Raw genomic sequence first — 14,188 nt, forward strand, 5'->3', positions numbered from 1 at the left:
AAGAAGGGTTACCTTCTTAGAAGCTCAAATACTTTTTGAAAGCTCTTCTATGGGAAGTGTATGTTATTGTGGAGCTAAGGACAAACACTTTGTATATTGGATTCTGACATTTGATATATTCAGCCAATGGACATATGTGAGGAGGTAGCTGTTCTTACTGTGTATAAATGTGTATCCAGATCCCGGCCTCCAAGCCACCATTTTCATAGACCCTAACAGTCCACTGGCCCCATGTTTCTGTGTGAGTTCACTATAAAAATTAAAGTGAAAAGGAAACTTGGAATATGGATGGGAGGGGAATGGGATTTTTTTTATGATAGCAAAGGTAAATTTCTTTCACATTTTCCTAAAGGGCTTTTCACTTCATTCTGAGACAATTTCATTTTGTCAAGGAGATGGAACACTTCCAACAGATAAAAATCATAATTGAAAGTTGGTTTGCAGAGTCAAAAGGCAAGATTTAAGATTTAACTGAAATAAAACATGTTTCTGTTTCATTCCTGGAGGAAAACTAATCCTATTGTAAAAGGAGTAATAGTAAGCACATTATGTCATTATCAAGTCCCAGCTCTACCCACCAGGGGGCAGATACCAGAAGCAAAAATACTACAATCCAGCAGCCTACAGAACCAAGTCCAGAAATGCAGATCAGAACCTACCCTAGAATCACCTGGTCCCTGGCCCTTTGGTGACAAAAGGGGAGTGTACTGCTGGGACACAGAGGACATCCCCCATACAGGCCACTTCTCAGAGGCCAAGAAACATAAATAACCTTCCACATACCTAAAAATACAAATAGAAATCTAGACAAAGACTTCCCTGGCGGTACTGTGGATAGGAATCCACCTACCAATGCAGGGAACGCGGGTTTGGTCCCTGGTGCAGAAAGATTCTGCATGCCATGGGCAACTGAGCCCATGTGCCACAACTGCTGAACCCTGCAGATTCTAGGGCCCATGAGCCACAACTGCTGAGCTCACATGCGGCAACTCCTGAAGCCCACGAGCGTAGAGAAGCCACCACGATGAGAAGCCCTGTGCACCACAGCTAGAGAGTAGGCCCCACTCTCCACAGCCTGAGAAAGCCTGCACACACCAATGAAGACCCAGGGCAACCACAGATTTTTTAAAAAATAAAAAAGAAAGAAAAACCCAGGTGAAAGGAGATAACAGAGGATTATGTTCCAGACAGAGAACAAGATAAACCCCCAGAACAACTAAGTGACGTGGAGATAGGCAATCTACCTGAGAAAGAGTTCAGAGTAATGATTGTAAAGATGATCCAGAAATGCACGGTGCAAAAACCTATAAGAAATTTTTAGCAAAGAGTTAAAAAATATAAAGAACAGCCAAAAAGTTGAAGGATACAATAACTGAAGTGAAAAACACCCTAGAAGGAATCAATAGCTGAATAAATGAGCCAGAAGAATGGACAGGTGAGCTGGAAGACAGAATGGTAGAAGTCAGCACTGCATAACAGAATAAAGAAAAAATTGAGAAGAAATGAGGGCAGTTTGAGAGACTTCTGAGACAATGTCAAATGCACCAACATTTGCATTATAGAGGTCCCAGAAGGAGAAAAGGCAGAGAAAGGGCCTGAGAAGATATTTGAAGAGATAATAACTGAAAACTTTCCTAATGTGCAAAAGGAGACAGTTACCCAAGCCCAGGAAGTGCAAAACCTATCGTAGACGATCGACTCTAGAAGGAACATGCCCACACACATGGCAATCAAACTGACAGAAAATATTAAAAGCAACAAATAATGTATAAGGGACCCCCATAAGGTTATTGTCTGATTTTTTAGCTGAAACTCTGGCTAGAGGAGAGTGACACATTATATTTAAAGTTATGAAAGTGAAAAACCTACAAACAAGATTACTTTACCCAGCAAGACTCATTCAAATTTTGACAGAGAAATCTAAGGCTTTACAGACAAGCAAAAGCCGAAAGAACTCAATACCACCAAACCAGCTTTACAAAAAAATGCTAAAGGAATTGCTCTAGACAGAAAAGTCTACAACTAGAAATAAGCAAATTAGGAAATGGGAAAGCTCATTGGTAAAGGCAAACCTACCCAAAAGGTAGGAAATCATCCACATTCAAATATGATATTGAAACTAGTAATCATGAGAGGAGGAGAGTAAAACTTCAGGATACTTGAAGTGCATTTGAAATTAAGAAATCAGCACCTTAACACAATTGTGTGTATACCTAGACTGCTATATCAAAAATCTCATATTCAAGGAAGTTAATAGACATAAAAGGAGAAATTAACAGTAACACAGTACGAGGGGAGGACTTTTAACACTCACCCCACTTGCCTCAATGGACAGATGATCCAGGCAGAAAATCAATAAGAAAACATAGGCCATAAAAGACCCATTAGTCCAGATGAACTTAATTAGTATATATAGAGCATTCCATCCAAAAGCAGCGGAATACAGATTCTTTTCAAGCGCACATGGAACATTCTCCAGGATTGACATGCACTTATACAAGTACAATCAAAGTATGTGCTTGGCCACAAAGCAAGCCTCAATAAATTTAAGAAAACTGAAATCTTATCAAGCATCTTTTCTGACCACAGCACTATGAAATCAGACATCATCTACAAGAAAAAACTGCAAAAAACAGGAACACATGGAGGCTTAACATTGTGCTGCTGCTGCTAAGTTGCTTCAGTCGTGTCCGACTCTGCGCGACCCCATAGACGGCACAGCCCACCAGGCTCCCCCGTCCCTGGGATTCTCCAAGAACACTGGAGTTGGTTGCCATTTCCTTCTCCAATGCATGAAGAGTGAAAAGTGAAAGAGAAGTCGCTTAGTCGTGTCCAACTCTCAGCGACCCCATGGACTGCAGCCCTCCAGGCTCCTCCATCCATGGGATTTTCCAGGCAAGAGTACTGGAGTGAGGTGCCATTGCCTTCTCCGAAGTAACAAATGAATCACTGAAGAAATCAAAGAGGAAATCGAAAAAATACCTAGAGATAAATGAAAACAGAAACATGATGATCCAAAACATGGAACACAGCAAAAGCAGTTCTAAGAAAAAAGTTAATAGCTATACAAGCTTACGTCAGGAAACAAGAAAGATCTGCAACTACCTAACTTCACACCTAAAGCAACTAAAGAAAGAACAAAACAAAACCCAAAGTTAATTAAAAGGAAAGAAAGCATAAAGATCAAATCAGAAATAAATGAAATACAGAGGAAGAAAACAATAGTAAAGATCAGCGAAACTAAAAGGTGGTTCTTCAGAAAAGCATGTATGTATGTATGTGTATAACTGAATCACTTTGCTATACACCTGAACTAACAGAACATTGCAAGTCAACTATACAATAAAATTTTTAAAAATAAAAATGTCAAAATATTAAAAGCAATAAAAATAAAAGCTGATTCATTGTAAAGATAAACAAAATCAATAAACCTTTAGCCAGACTCATCAAGAAAAACAGGGAGAGAGCCCAAATCAATAAAATCATAAATGAGAAAGAAGTTACAGTCAACACCACAGAAATACAAAGGCTCATACTAAAAGCAACTATTTATCAATAAACCTACAAGAAATATGCAAATTCTTAGAAAGGTACAATCTCCCAAGAGTGAAAAATGAAGAAAAAGAGAACATGAACAGACCAATTTTAAATACTAAAATTGAATCTGTGATTTTAAAAACTCCCCCAAAAGATACGCTATCAGATGACTTAACAGGCAAATTCTATAAAACTTTAATAGAAGAGTTAACACCTAAATCTTCTGAAACTATTCCAAAAACTTCCAGAGGAAGGAATACTTCCAAACTCATTCAGTGAGGCCACCGTCACTCTGATAACCAAAACCAAAGATACCACAAAAGAGAAAAATTACATACAAATGTCACTGATTAATATATTGCAAAAATATTAAACAAATTACTAGCAAACTGAATCCAACATTACATTAAAAGGATCATACACCATGATTAAAATTCCAGGGATGCAAGATTTTTCAGTGTCCACAAATCAGTGTGATACACCACAGTGACAAATTGAATTAAAACTATATGATCATTGCAATAGATGCAGAAAAAAACTTTTGATAAAATTCAGTTCAGGTTAGTTCAATCGCTCAGTCATGTCCGACTCTTTGCGATCCCATGAACCGCAGCACAGCAGGCCTCCCTGTCCATCACCAACTCCCGAAGTCCACCCAAACTCATGTCCATTGAGTCAGTAATGCCATCTAATCATCTCATCCTCCGTCATCCCCTTCTCCTCCTGCCTTCAATCTTTCCCAACATCAGGGGCTTTTCAAATGAGTCTGCTCTTCGCATCAGATGGCCAAAATATTGGAGCTTCAGCTTCAGCATCAGTCCTTCCAATGAACACCCAGGACTGATCTCCTTTAGGATGGACTGGTTGGATCTCCTTGCACTCCAAGGGACTCTCAAGAGTCTTCTCCAACACCACAGTTCAAAAGCATCAATTCTTCAGCACTCAGCTTTCTTTATAGTCCAACTCTCACATCCATACATGACCACTGGAAAAACCATAGCCTTGACTAGACGGACTTTTGTTGACAAAGTAATGTCTCTGCTTTTCAATATGCTATCTAGGTTGGTCATAACTTTCCTTCCAAGGAGTAAGCGTCTTTTAATTTCATGGCTGCAATCACCATCTGCAGTGATTTTGGAACCCCAAAAAATAAAGTCAGCCACTGTTTCCACTGTTTCTCCATCTATTTGCTGTGAAGTGATGGGACTGGATGCCATGATCTTCATTTTCTGAATGTTGAGCTTTAAGCCAACTTTTTCACTCTCCTCTTTCACTTTCATCAAGGGTCTCTTTAGTTCTTCACTTTCTGCCTAAGGGTGGTATCATCTGCATATCTGAGGTTATTGATATTTGTCCCGGCAATCTTGATTCCAGCATGTGATTCTTCCAGCCCAGCGTTTCTCTGGGCTGAATAACCTATATGCAGATGTACTCTGCATATAGGTTAAATAAGCAGGGTGACAATATACAGCCTTGACGTACTCCTTTTCCTATTTGGACCCAGTCTGTTGTTCCATGTCCAGTTCTAACTGTTGCTTCCTGGCCTGCATACAGGTTTCTCAAGAGGCAGGTCAGGTGGTCTGGTATTCCCATCTCTTTCAGAATTTTCCAGTTTATTGTGATAAAATTCAATACCCATTTATGATATAAAGTTCCCCATAAAGTGGGCATAGGGGGAACTTACCTCAACATCATAAAGCCATATATGATAAACCCTACTCACAGATAACATCCTACTCAATGGTAAAAAGTTGAAAGTATTTTCCTCTAAGTTCAGAAACAAGGCCAAGGATGAAGGATATCCACTTGGCACTTTATTCAACAGAATTATGGAAGTCCTAGACATGTTAAAGAAGAAAGAGAAATGAAAGGAATCCAAATTGGAAAAGGAGTAATAAAACTACCACGGTTTGCAGATAACAATACTATACATAGAAAATCCTAAAGACGCTACCAGAAGATTACTAGAGCTCAATAATTTCAGTACAATTGCTGGACACAGTTAATACACTGAAATACTTTCTTTTTCTATACACTTAACAGTTACCATTGTATCAAAAAGAATAAAATACCTTGAAATAAACCTACCTAAAGAGGCAAAAGACCTGTATTCTAAAAACTATGAGATGCTGATGAAAGAAATCAAAGATAACACAAACAGAAGGAAGGATATACAATATTCTTGGACTGTAACAATCAATATTGTCAAAATGAGTATACTACCCAAGACAGTCTACATGTTCAGTGCAATTGCTGTCAAATTACCAATGGCATTTTTCACAGAATAAGAAATTTTAAAATTTATATGGAAGCACAAAAGACCTCAAGTAGCCAAAGAAATCTTGAGAAAGTAAAACAGAGCTGGAGGAAACAGGCTCCCTGACTTCAGAATATACTCAAAGCTATAGTTATCAAAATAATGTGGTAGTGGCACAAAAACAGAAATATTGATAAATGGAACAGGAGAGAAAGCTCAGAAACAAACCAACACACCTATGGTCAATTAATCCACAACAAAGGAGGCAAAAATGTACAATAGCAAAAATACAGTTTCTTCAATAAGTGGTGCTGGGAAAACTGAACCAACGCATGTAAAAGAGTGAAATTAGAACATTCTCTAACACCATAAACAAAATGGATTATAACTTAAATGTAAAACCAGATATCATAAAACTTTTGGGGGGAAACATAGGCAGGATACATAAATAGCAGCAATATCTTTTTGGCTCCATCTCCTGAGTAATGAAAATAAAAATTTAAGTTAAAAAGAAAACTTTAAAAAATGAGATCTAAATAAACTTAAAATCTTTTCCACAGCATAGGAAACCATAAACAAAATGTAAAAGGCCACCTACAGAATGGAAGAAAATATTTTCAAATGATGTGACTGACAAGGGATTAATCTCCAAAATATTCTGCAAAGAAGATCCACAGGTGGCCAACAGGCACATGAAAAGATGCTCAATATCATTAATTATTACAAAAATGCAAATCAAAATTACAATGAGGTATCATTTCACACCACTCAGAATGGCCATTATCCAAAAGTCTACAAATAATAAATGCTGGAGAGGGTGTGGAGAATAAGAAGCCCTCCTGCCTTGTTGGTGGAAATGTAAACTGTTATAGCCACTATGGAGAACAACATGGAGGGTCCTTGAAAAGCTAAAAGTAGAGCTATCCTGCTTTTTTTGCTCCTGCAGCTTTACTTCTGGGCATATATCTAGAGAAAACCATAATTTGAAAATACACATTCACCCCAATGTTCACTGCAGTACTGTTTACAACAGCCGAGACATGGAAGCAACCTACATGTCTATTGACAGATGAACGGATAAAGATGTGGCATATATACACAATGAAAGATGAGTCATAAAAAGGATAAAATAATGTCATTCGCAACATGGATGGATCTAGAGATTACCATGCTAAGAGAAGTCGGAGAAAAATGAAGTAACATGTGATATCACTTATATGTGGAATCTAAAGAAAGACACAAATGAACTTTCCTACAAAACAATAATAGACCCACAGACATAGAAAAGCAACTTATGCTTACCAAAGGGAAAAGGGAGTTGGAGGGAGGGATAAATTGAGAAATTAGGACTGACATGTACACACTACTATATAGCACAGGGAACTATACATAATATTTTGTAATAAACTAAAAGAAAATAATCTGAAAAAGTATATATGTATGTATAATTGAATCACTTTGCTGTACACCGGATTAACACAGCATTATAAATCAACTATACCGCACAATTGCACTCATCTCACATGCTAGTAAAGTAATGCTCAAAATTCTCCAAGCCAGGCTTCAGCAATACGTGAACCGTGAACTCCCTGATGTTCAAGCTGGTGTTAGAAAAGGCAGAAGAACCAGAGATCAAATTGCCAACATCCACTGGATCATGGAAAAAGCAAGAGAGTTCCAGAAAAACATATATTTCTGCTTTATTGACTATGCCAAAGCCTTTGACTGTGTGGATCACAAGAAACTGTGGAAAATTCTGAAAGAGATGGGAATACCAGGGCACCTGACCTGCCTCTTGAGAAATCTGTATGCAGGTCAGGAAGCAACAGTTAGAACTGGACATGAAACAACAGACTGGTTCCAAATAGGAAAAGGAGTACGTCAAGGCTGTATATTGTCACCCTGCTTATTGAACTTATATGCAGAGTACGTTATGAGAATCGCTGGGCTGCAAGAAACACAAGCTGGAATCAAGATTGCCGGGACAACTATCAATAACCTCAGATATGCAGATGACACCACCCTTATGGCAGAAAGTGAAGAGGAACTAAAAAGCCTCTTGATGAAAGTGAAAGAGGAGAGTGAAAAAGTTGGCTTAAAGCTCAGAAAACGAAGATCATGGCATCCAGTCCCATCACTTCATGGGAAATAGATGGGGAAACAGTAGAAACAGTGTCAGACTTTATTTTTGGGGGCTCCAAAATCACTGCAGATGGTGACTTCAGCCATGAAATTAAAAGACGCTTACTCCTTGGAAGAAAAGTTATGGCCAACCTAGATAGCATATTCAAAAGCAGAGACATTACTTTGCCGACTAAGGTCCGTCTAGTCCAGGCTGTGGTTTTTCCTGTGGTCATGTATGGATGTGAGAGTTGGACTGTGAAGAAGGCTGAGTGCCGAAGAATTGATGCTTTTGAACTGTGGTGTTGGAGAAGACTCTTGAGAGTCCCTTGGACTGCAAGGAGATCCAACCAGTCCATTCTGAAGGAGATCAACCCTGGGATTTCTTTGGAAGGAATGATGCTAAAGCTTAAGCTCCAGTACTTTGGCCACCTCATGTGAAGAGTTGACTCATTGGAAAAGACTCGGATGCTGGGAGGGATTGGGGGCAGGAGGAGAAGGGGACCACCGAGGATGAGATGGTTGGATGGCATCACGGACTCAATGGATGTGAGTCTGAGTGAACTCCATGAGATGGTGATGGACAGGGAGGCCTGGTGTGCTGCGATTCATGGGGTCACAAAGAGTCGGACACAACTGAGCAACTGAACTGAACTGACTGATACTTCAATAAGAAAAAAGTTTTTTAATTTGAATGGAAATTAATTCCCTGAAATAGTTGCCTGCTGTCATAACTGCTGGGAGTTTTCATGTACTACCAGGGGAATACAGATACCACAGTTTGAAACTATTGCTGTAAAATATGATTCTTAACTTCGGGGTCTCAACATCCCTTAAATTATGTTGAACTCTATAGGCCCTCTTATCCAGAAAAGTCAATCAATCTGAGTCTTGCTTCATCTCTCTTGCTAACTTGCATACACATACCTACATACTCAACGTACAGAAATGGTTTCATTCACAGATCCCCTAATGCTTAAATATAGACCTCAAGTTTAAAATCATGGCTTAGAAACACTCATTTTCAGGGAACTCATAAAACGTTTCTTTTGGCTTTATCTTGATGCTTTTTAATTTTAATGATTTAAATGTGTTTTTTCTAAACAACTTTGTGTAGAAAACAAAATAAAGAGCATTTCATTTGCATGTTTCCCCAATATCCTAGGGACAGTACCCTACCTATTACAACTGAGGATGGATTCTACATAGTTCAGTTCAGTTCAGTCTCTCAGTTGTGTCCGACTCCTTGCGACCCCATGAATCTCAGCACGCCAGGCCTCCCTGTCCATCACCAACTCCCAGAGTTCACTCAAACTCATGTCCATCGAGTCGGTGATGCCATCCAGCCATCTCATCCTCTGTCGTCCCCTTCTCCTTCTGCCCCCAATCCCTCCCAGCATCCGAGTCTTTTCCAATGAGTCAACTCTTCGCATGAGGTGGCCAAAGTACTGGAGTTTCAGCTTCAGCATCATTCCCTTCAGATTCAATCAAACTTGAATTATGGTTCTTGGGTCATCTATTTGATCCGGTTTCTTTTTTTTCCCCCCCTTTATTCTGTATGTTTCCACAAGTCTTCCTTGAATGTATAACTTCTTTAAAATTCTACTACCCAACCTCCCACCCAGTAATTTGACCTTACAAAATATTAGGGAAAGATCAAGGATCATTCATGTTTTAAAGAGATTTTTGACTCCAAGAAAGGTTCACATGTGTCTTTTAAATTTTTAGCTTGTTTTTCGTGAATTTAAAGAATTACTGGCTTTACAAAACTCAAATGCATTCTATTTCCCAAGTGTAAAAAAAAATTTTTTTCTTTGTAGCTTCCCTTCTACTTTAATAGCCCTTATTTTTCAATGTCTTTTCACATGATTTTTAAAAAACTTAACCTCAGAACAATCAGTCTGGGAAACAGCACACCAAGAATCAAGATCCCCACTTGGTGGGTGAAAAAGCTTAGGTGCAGCTACCAACCAAGTTCTTTCTTGGGGAGGAGAAAGCTAACCCTCAATATTCCAGGCAAATAGCCACAATGCCTGCCCTGAAGGCCTCTTCTGACCTAACTTGCTAATGCTTTTTCTTTCTTGTGCTGTTGTAGATATTGATGAGTGCCTGGAACAGAATGTGCGCTGTGGGCCAAATCGCATGTGCTTCAACATGAGAGGAAGCTACCGTTGCATTGAGACACCCTGTCCACCTGACTACCAACGGGATCCTGTGTCAGGGTATGTCTTGCCTTCTTTTCCCAGGCATGCTTTTGAAAATCCTCCTTCCTCTCTCTCCTTGACCAGCAAGCCCTGTCTGCGGTCATGTTTCTCACTCACAGCAAGTCAGTAATCCCTCAGGGGGCTAGGGGTTTACAGTGTGTTCCTTCTTCAGAGAGTGGGCAAAAAAATGAATTCATCCTGCGGCAGCGATCGCCAGCTTTGAGCTACCTGGGTTTCCTGGCACAAGTCTGCTCAGCGTGTAATGCACCAGGCAACATCTAGAATCCTTCCTCGGCAGGGAGCATTTTATAGGGTGACAGAGCCTACCTATCTTTGAAATTACCTGTTTTCTCGTGGTGTTGGCTCAGGGTTTTCAGGGCTCTCTGCTTTTAGAGCACTCGCTCTAAGAAGTACCATGATTGTACAGTGATGAGTCATCATGACTCCGTGGGAGTGTGGAGGAGACCGAGGATGAGTCAGTCGTCTGCCCGCTCACTCACGTCTCATCTTGTTTACATATTCTGCTGTCGGAAACACTGTCTTTTCTGGGTTTTGAATAAACTGCTTTGTTTTCTCCCTCCCCTTACAGAAATGTTGCACTCTGTTTAGGTACCAAGTTGGTGGGGTGCTTGGAAAATGAGATAATGGCCATCATGAATAGGCTCCACTAATAGGGAGGTAGTTCTGAAACCAGACTCTGGTTGGATCTCACTTTGTTTTCCTCTCAGTGGTGATTCCCATGTTACTGTAACACGGTCAAGTGTGCGCTGCCCGGGATTCATCCAAAACCTATTTGTAATCCGTCTGAGGGGAATAGGGAAGGGGGAAGATTAAAATTACAGACTTATCCATTCATCTGCTGATGGACATCTAGGTTGTTTCCATGTCCTGGCTATTATAAACAGTGCTGCGATGAACACTGGGGTACATGTGTCTCTTTCAATTCTGGTTTCCTCGGTGTGTATGCCCAGTAAAAATAAAAATTAAAAAAAAAAAGAAAAATTTTTAAAAAAAATTACAGACTTATCAGACTTTGAAAAATACTATGACTGAAGAATCTGTATCTTCAGAACATGGTCCTTTGTGCATTTTTTTGTTTTACTCTTTATTACCAGTGATTTCTGGCACACAATTTCAAAGTCATGACGACTCATAAACAACTACTGTGGGCTCTGGAAAAAGAAAATATACTATTTTTAATCTAAAATGATGTGGAAAGCAAATACCGAAAAGAAAGTTGTTTCTTTTTTTTTTATAGTCGTAATTGACCTTTTATTATTTTTAGAAAAACCAATATCAATATATTCTATTTCTGCTTTCAAATAGTCTTAGGGTAGATGTTAAAATTTTAAAGTCATTTGTAGTCCTCTCTTTAAGAAGTCCTTGTTTCCAATATATATGCAGATGTTTCTCTTTCCAAAACCTACTTTTCACTTTAAAGATGTTCTGTGGTACTTTTTTCAGTGGTTCCAAAGCTTCTGATTTTAATGGAGCTGAGAGAGAAATATATGACTCTAGACCAGCACACACTCGTCAGCGTCTGGCATCTGGTTTCAGTTAATAACACAGACCATGGGGTGGTGAACCTTAGTATTTTGAAGTCATACTCTCTCCTGCCTTTAATGCCCCCAAATTGTCATGGATCATGACCACCTGCATCGTGCCTTTTCCTGCTTCCAAGCCACGATAACGATCTATTTCATGTGATTGTTGTCCTTAGGTTCTGTCTCAAGAACTGTCCACCCAATGATTTGGAATGTGCCTTGAGTCCATATGCCCTGGAATACAAACTCGTCTCCCTCCCATTTGGAATAGCTGCCAATCAAGATTTGATCAGGCTGGTTGCATACACGCAAGATGGAGTGATGCATCCCAGGACAACTTTCCTCATGGTAGATGAGGAACAGACCGTTCCCTTTGCCTTAAGGGATGAAAACCTGAAAGGAGTGGTGTACACAATACGACCACTGCAAGAACCAGAGACCTACCGCATGAGGGTTCGAGCCTTATCCTACAGTGCCAACGGGACCGTTGAGTATCAGACCACATTCATCGTTTATATAGCTGTGTCTGCCTATCCATACTAAGCAGTTCTCCAAAGCGTAAATCCACATAGTTAACCCACATTTACCACGGGAATCAAGTTCCCTGAACAGCTGCTATCGTGGCAGCTTGAAATGGTGCTGTGCTCAGTTTTGTGTGCCTTCCTTGGTACTGTTGCGGTATTTTCATGATCCCACCATGGTCATATCTTTTGGTAAGATCTAGAAAAGTCTTGTAGTATTTTCTTTATTTATTACACTGGAGCAGTTCCTTTGCAAGGATTTTTCTAAACATTTAACGGGACCCATCAGTGATGTTTTATAGTAACATAGTAGCTAAGATAACTTTGTAAAAAAGAAAAAAATTCAAAGCCAAGTGAATTTCAGCATTTAACCATTTTGATAATAATAAAGCTAGTTGCTGTGTGTTTTGATCAAAGCTTACTAAGTAACTTATGAAGATACTTTTTTAAGTATTAATACTTTATATTAATAATAGGACTTACATACTTATTTTTACTTTAAAAACGAAAGAAATACCACTCATTATAGAAGTATAGTACAGCTTCTAGAAAGCTTTCTAATACCAAATGATGTTTACCTTGATTGAGCATCCAAAATAAGGATATTATTTTCAGTAACTTTGTGGAACCAGCTGAAACCAGCTATAATAATAAATATATTTGTCCTCAGTGATTATGGCATGGATCTTTGCTCTAACATTTTTGACATAGTTTTCCATTCAGTTAGCGCCATAAATTTTACATTTTAGCATTTTTTAAATTTTCCTGTCAATTGGAAACAATTTTTGAAACACCAATGGGACAGTTTTGTTTTTCTTGAAAATCTTGTATGTTCAAATTAGCGTAATGTTAAACGTCAATACACTGTACATGGTGGTAACAGACTCTGGAAGCAATTGCCGAGATGTATTGTATATTTATGAAGTGTACATATATTGCCTTAGTGTGTATTTTCTTTACAATATCTTGATGGACTGTTTCATAAAGTTATTTTATAAAAAAAATTGTTCCAGTAAAACCTGCCTAAATAAAATTTTCACATCCTTTTTCTTAACTTTTTTAAAAACCTAAATTTGATTTCTTGAACTCATAACAAGCATTAAAATTTATAGACACACACACATGTATGTGTCATACATATCATGATTTAATCATCACAACTCTTGAAATAGTATTACTCACATTTTGTATATCCACATCCTGGGATTCAGATAACCTATGTAATTTCCTTAAGATAACACAGCTAATCAATAGCGAGAACGGCACACCTTCTACATCTCACGATCAGTTCAGTTGCTCAGTCATGTCCGACTCTTTGCGACCCCATGAATTGTAGCACGCCAGGCCTCCCTGTCCATCACCAACTCCCGAAGTCCACCCAAACTCATGTCCGTCGAGTCGGTGATGCCATCCAACCATCTCATCCTCTGTCGTCCCCTTCTCCTCCTGCCCTCAATCTTTCCCAGCATCAGGGTCTTTCCAAATGAGTCAGCTCTTCACATCAGGTGGCCAAAGTTTTGGAGTTTCAGCTTCAGCATCAGCCCTTCCAAGGAACACCCAGGACTGATCTCCTTTAGGATGGACTGGTTGGATCTCCTTGCACTCCAAGGGACTCTCAAGAGTCTTCTCCAGCACCACAGTTCAAAAGCATCAATTCTTTGGCACTCAGCTTTCTTTATAGTCCAACTCTCACATCCATACATGACTACTGGAAAAACCATACCCTTGACTAGACGGACCTTTGTTGACAAAGTAATGTCTCTGCTTTTTAATATGCTGTCTAGGTTGGTCATAACTTTCCTTCCAAGGAGTAAGCGTCTTTTAATTTCATGGCTGCAATCACCATCTGCAGTGATTTTGAGCCCAGAAAAATAAAGTCTGACACTGTTTCCACTGTTTCCCTATCTATTTGCCATAAAGTCATGGGACCAGATGCCATGGTCTTAGTTTTCTGAATGTTGAGCTTTAAGCCAACTTTTTCACTCTTCTCTTTCACTTTCATCA

At 39.2% G+C, this 14,188-nt stretch overlaps 1 protein-coding gene across 1 annotated transcript in view; it reads left to right on the forward strand.

Annotated features, from left to right (window-relative positions):
• Positions 1-13,207, forward strand: part of HMCN1 (hemicentin 1) — a 537,733-nt gene extending 524,526 nt beyond the window's left edge. The window contains exons 106-107 of the mRNA XM_068985901.1: positions 10,011-10,137; positions 11,840-13,207. Of these exons, the coding sequence (XP_068842002.1) occupies positions 10,011-10,137; positions 11,840-12,206 (494 nt within the window). The 3' untranslated portion in view covers positions 12,207-13,207. The remainder of the gene's footprint in view (positions 1-10,010; positions 10,138-11,839) is intronic.
• The last annotated feature ends 981 nt before the right edge of the window (positions 13,208-14,188 follow it).

The sequence above is a fragment of the Capricornis sumatraensis genome, chromosome 14 (assembly GCF_032405125.1).
Source record: "Capricornis sumatraensis isolate serow.1 chromosome 14, serow.2, whole genome shotgun sequence".
In the NCBI taxonomy this organism is placed as follows: domain Eukaryota; kingdom Metazoa; phylum Chordata; class Mammalia; order Artiodactyla; family Bovidae; genus Capricornis; species Capricornis sumatraensis.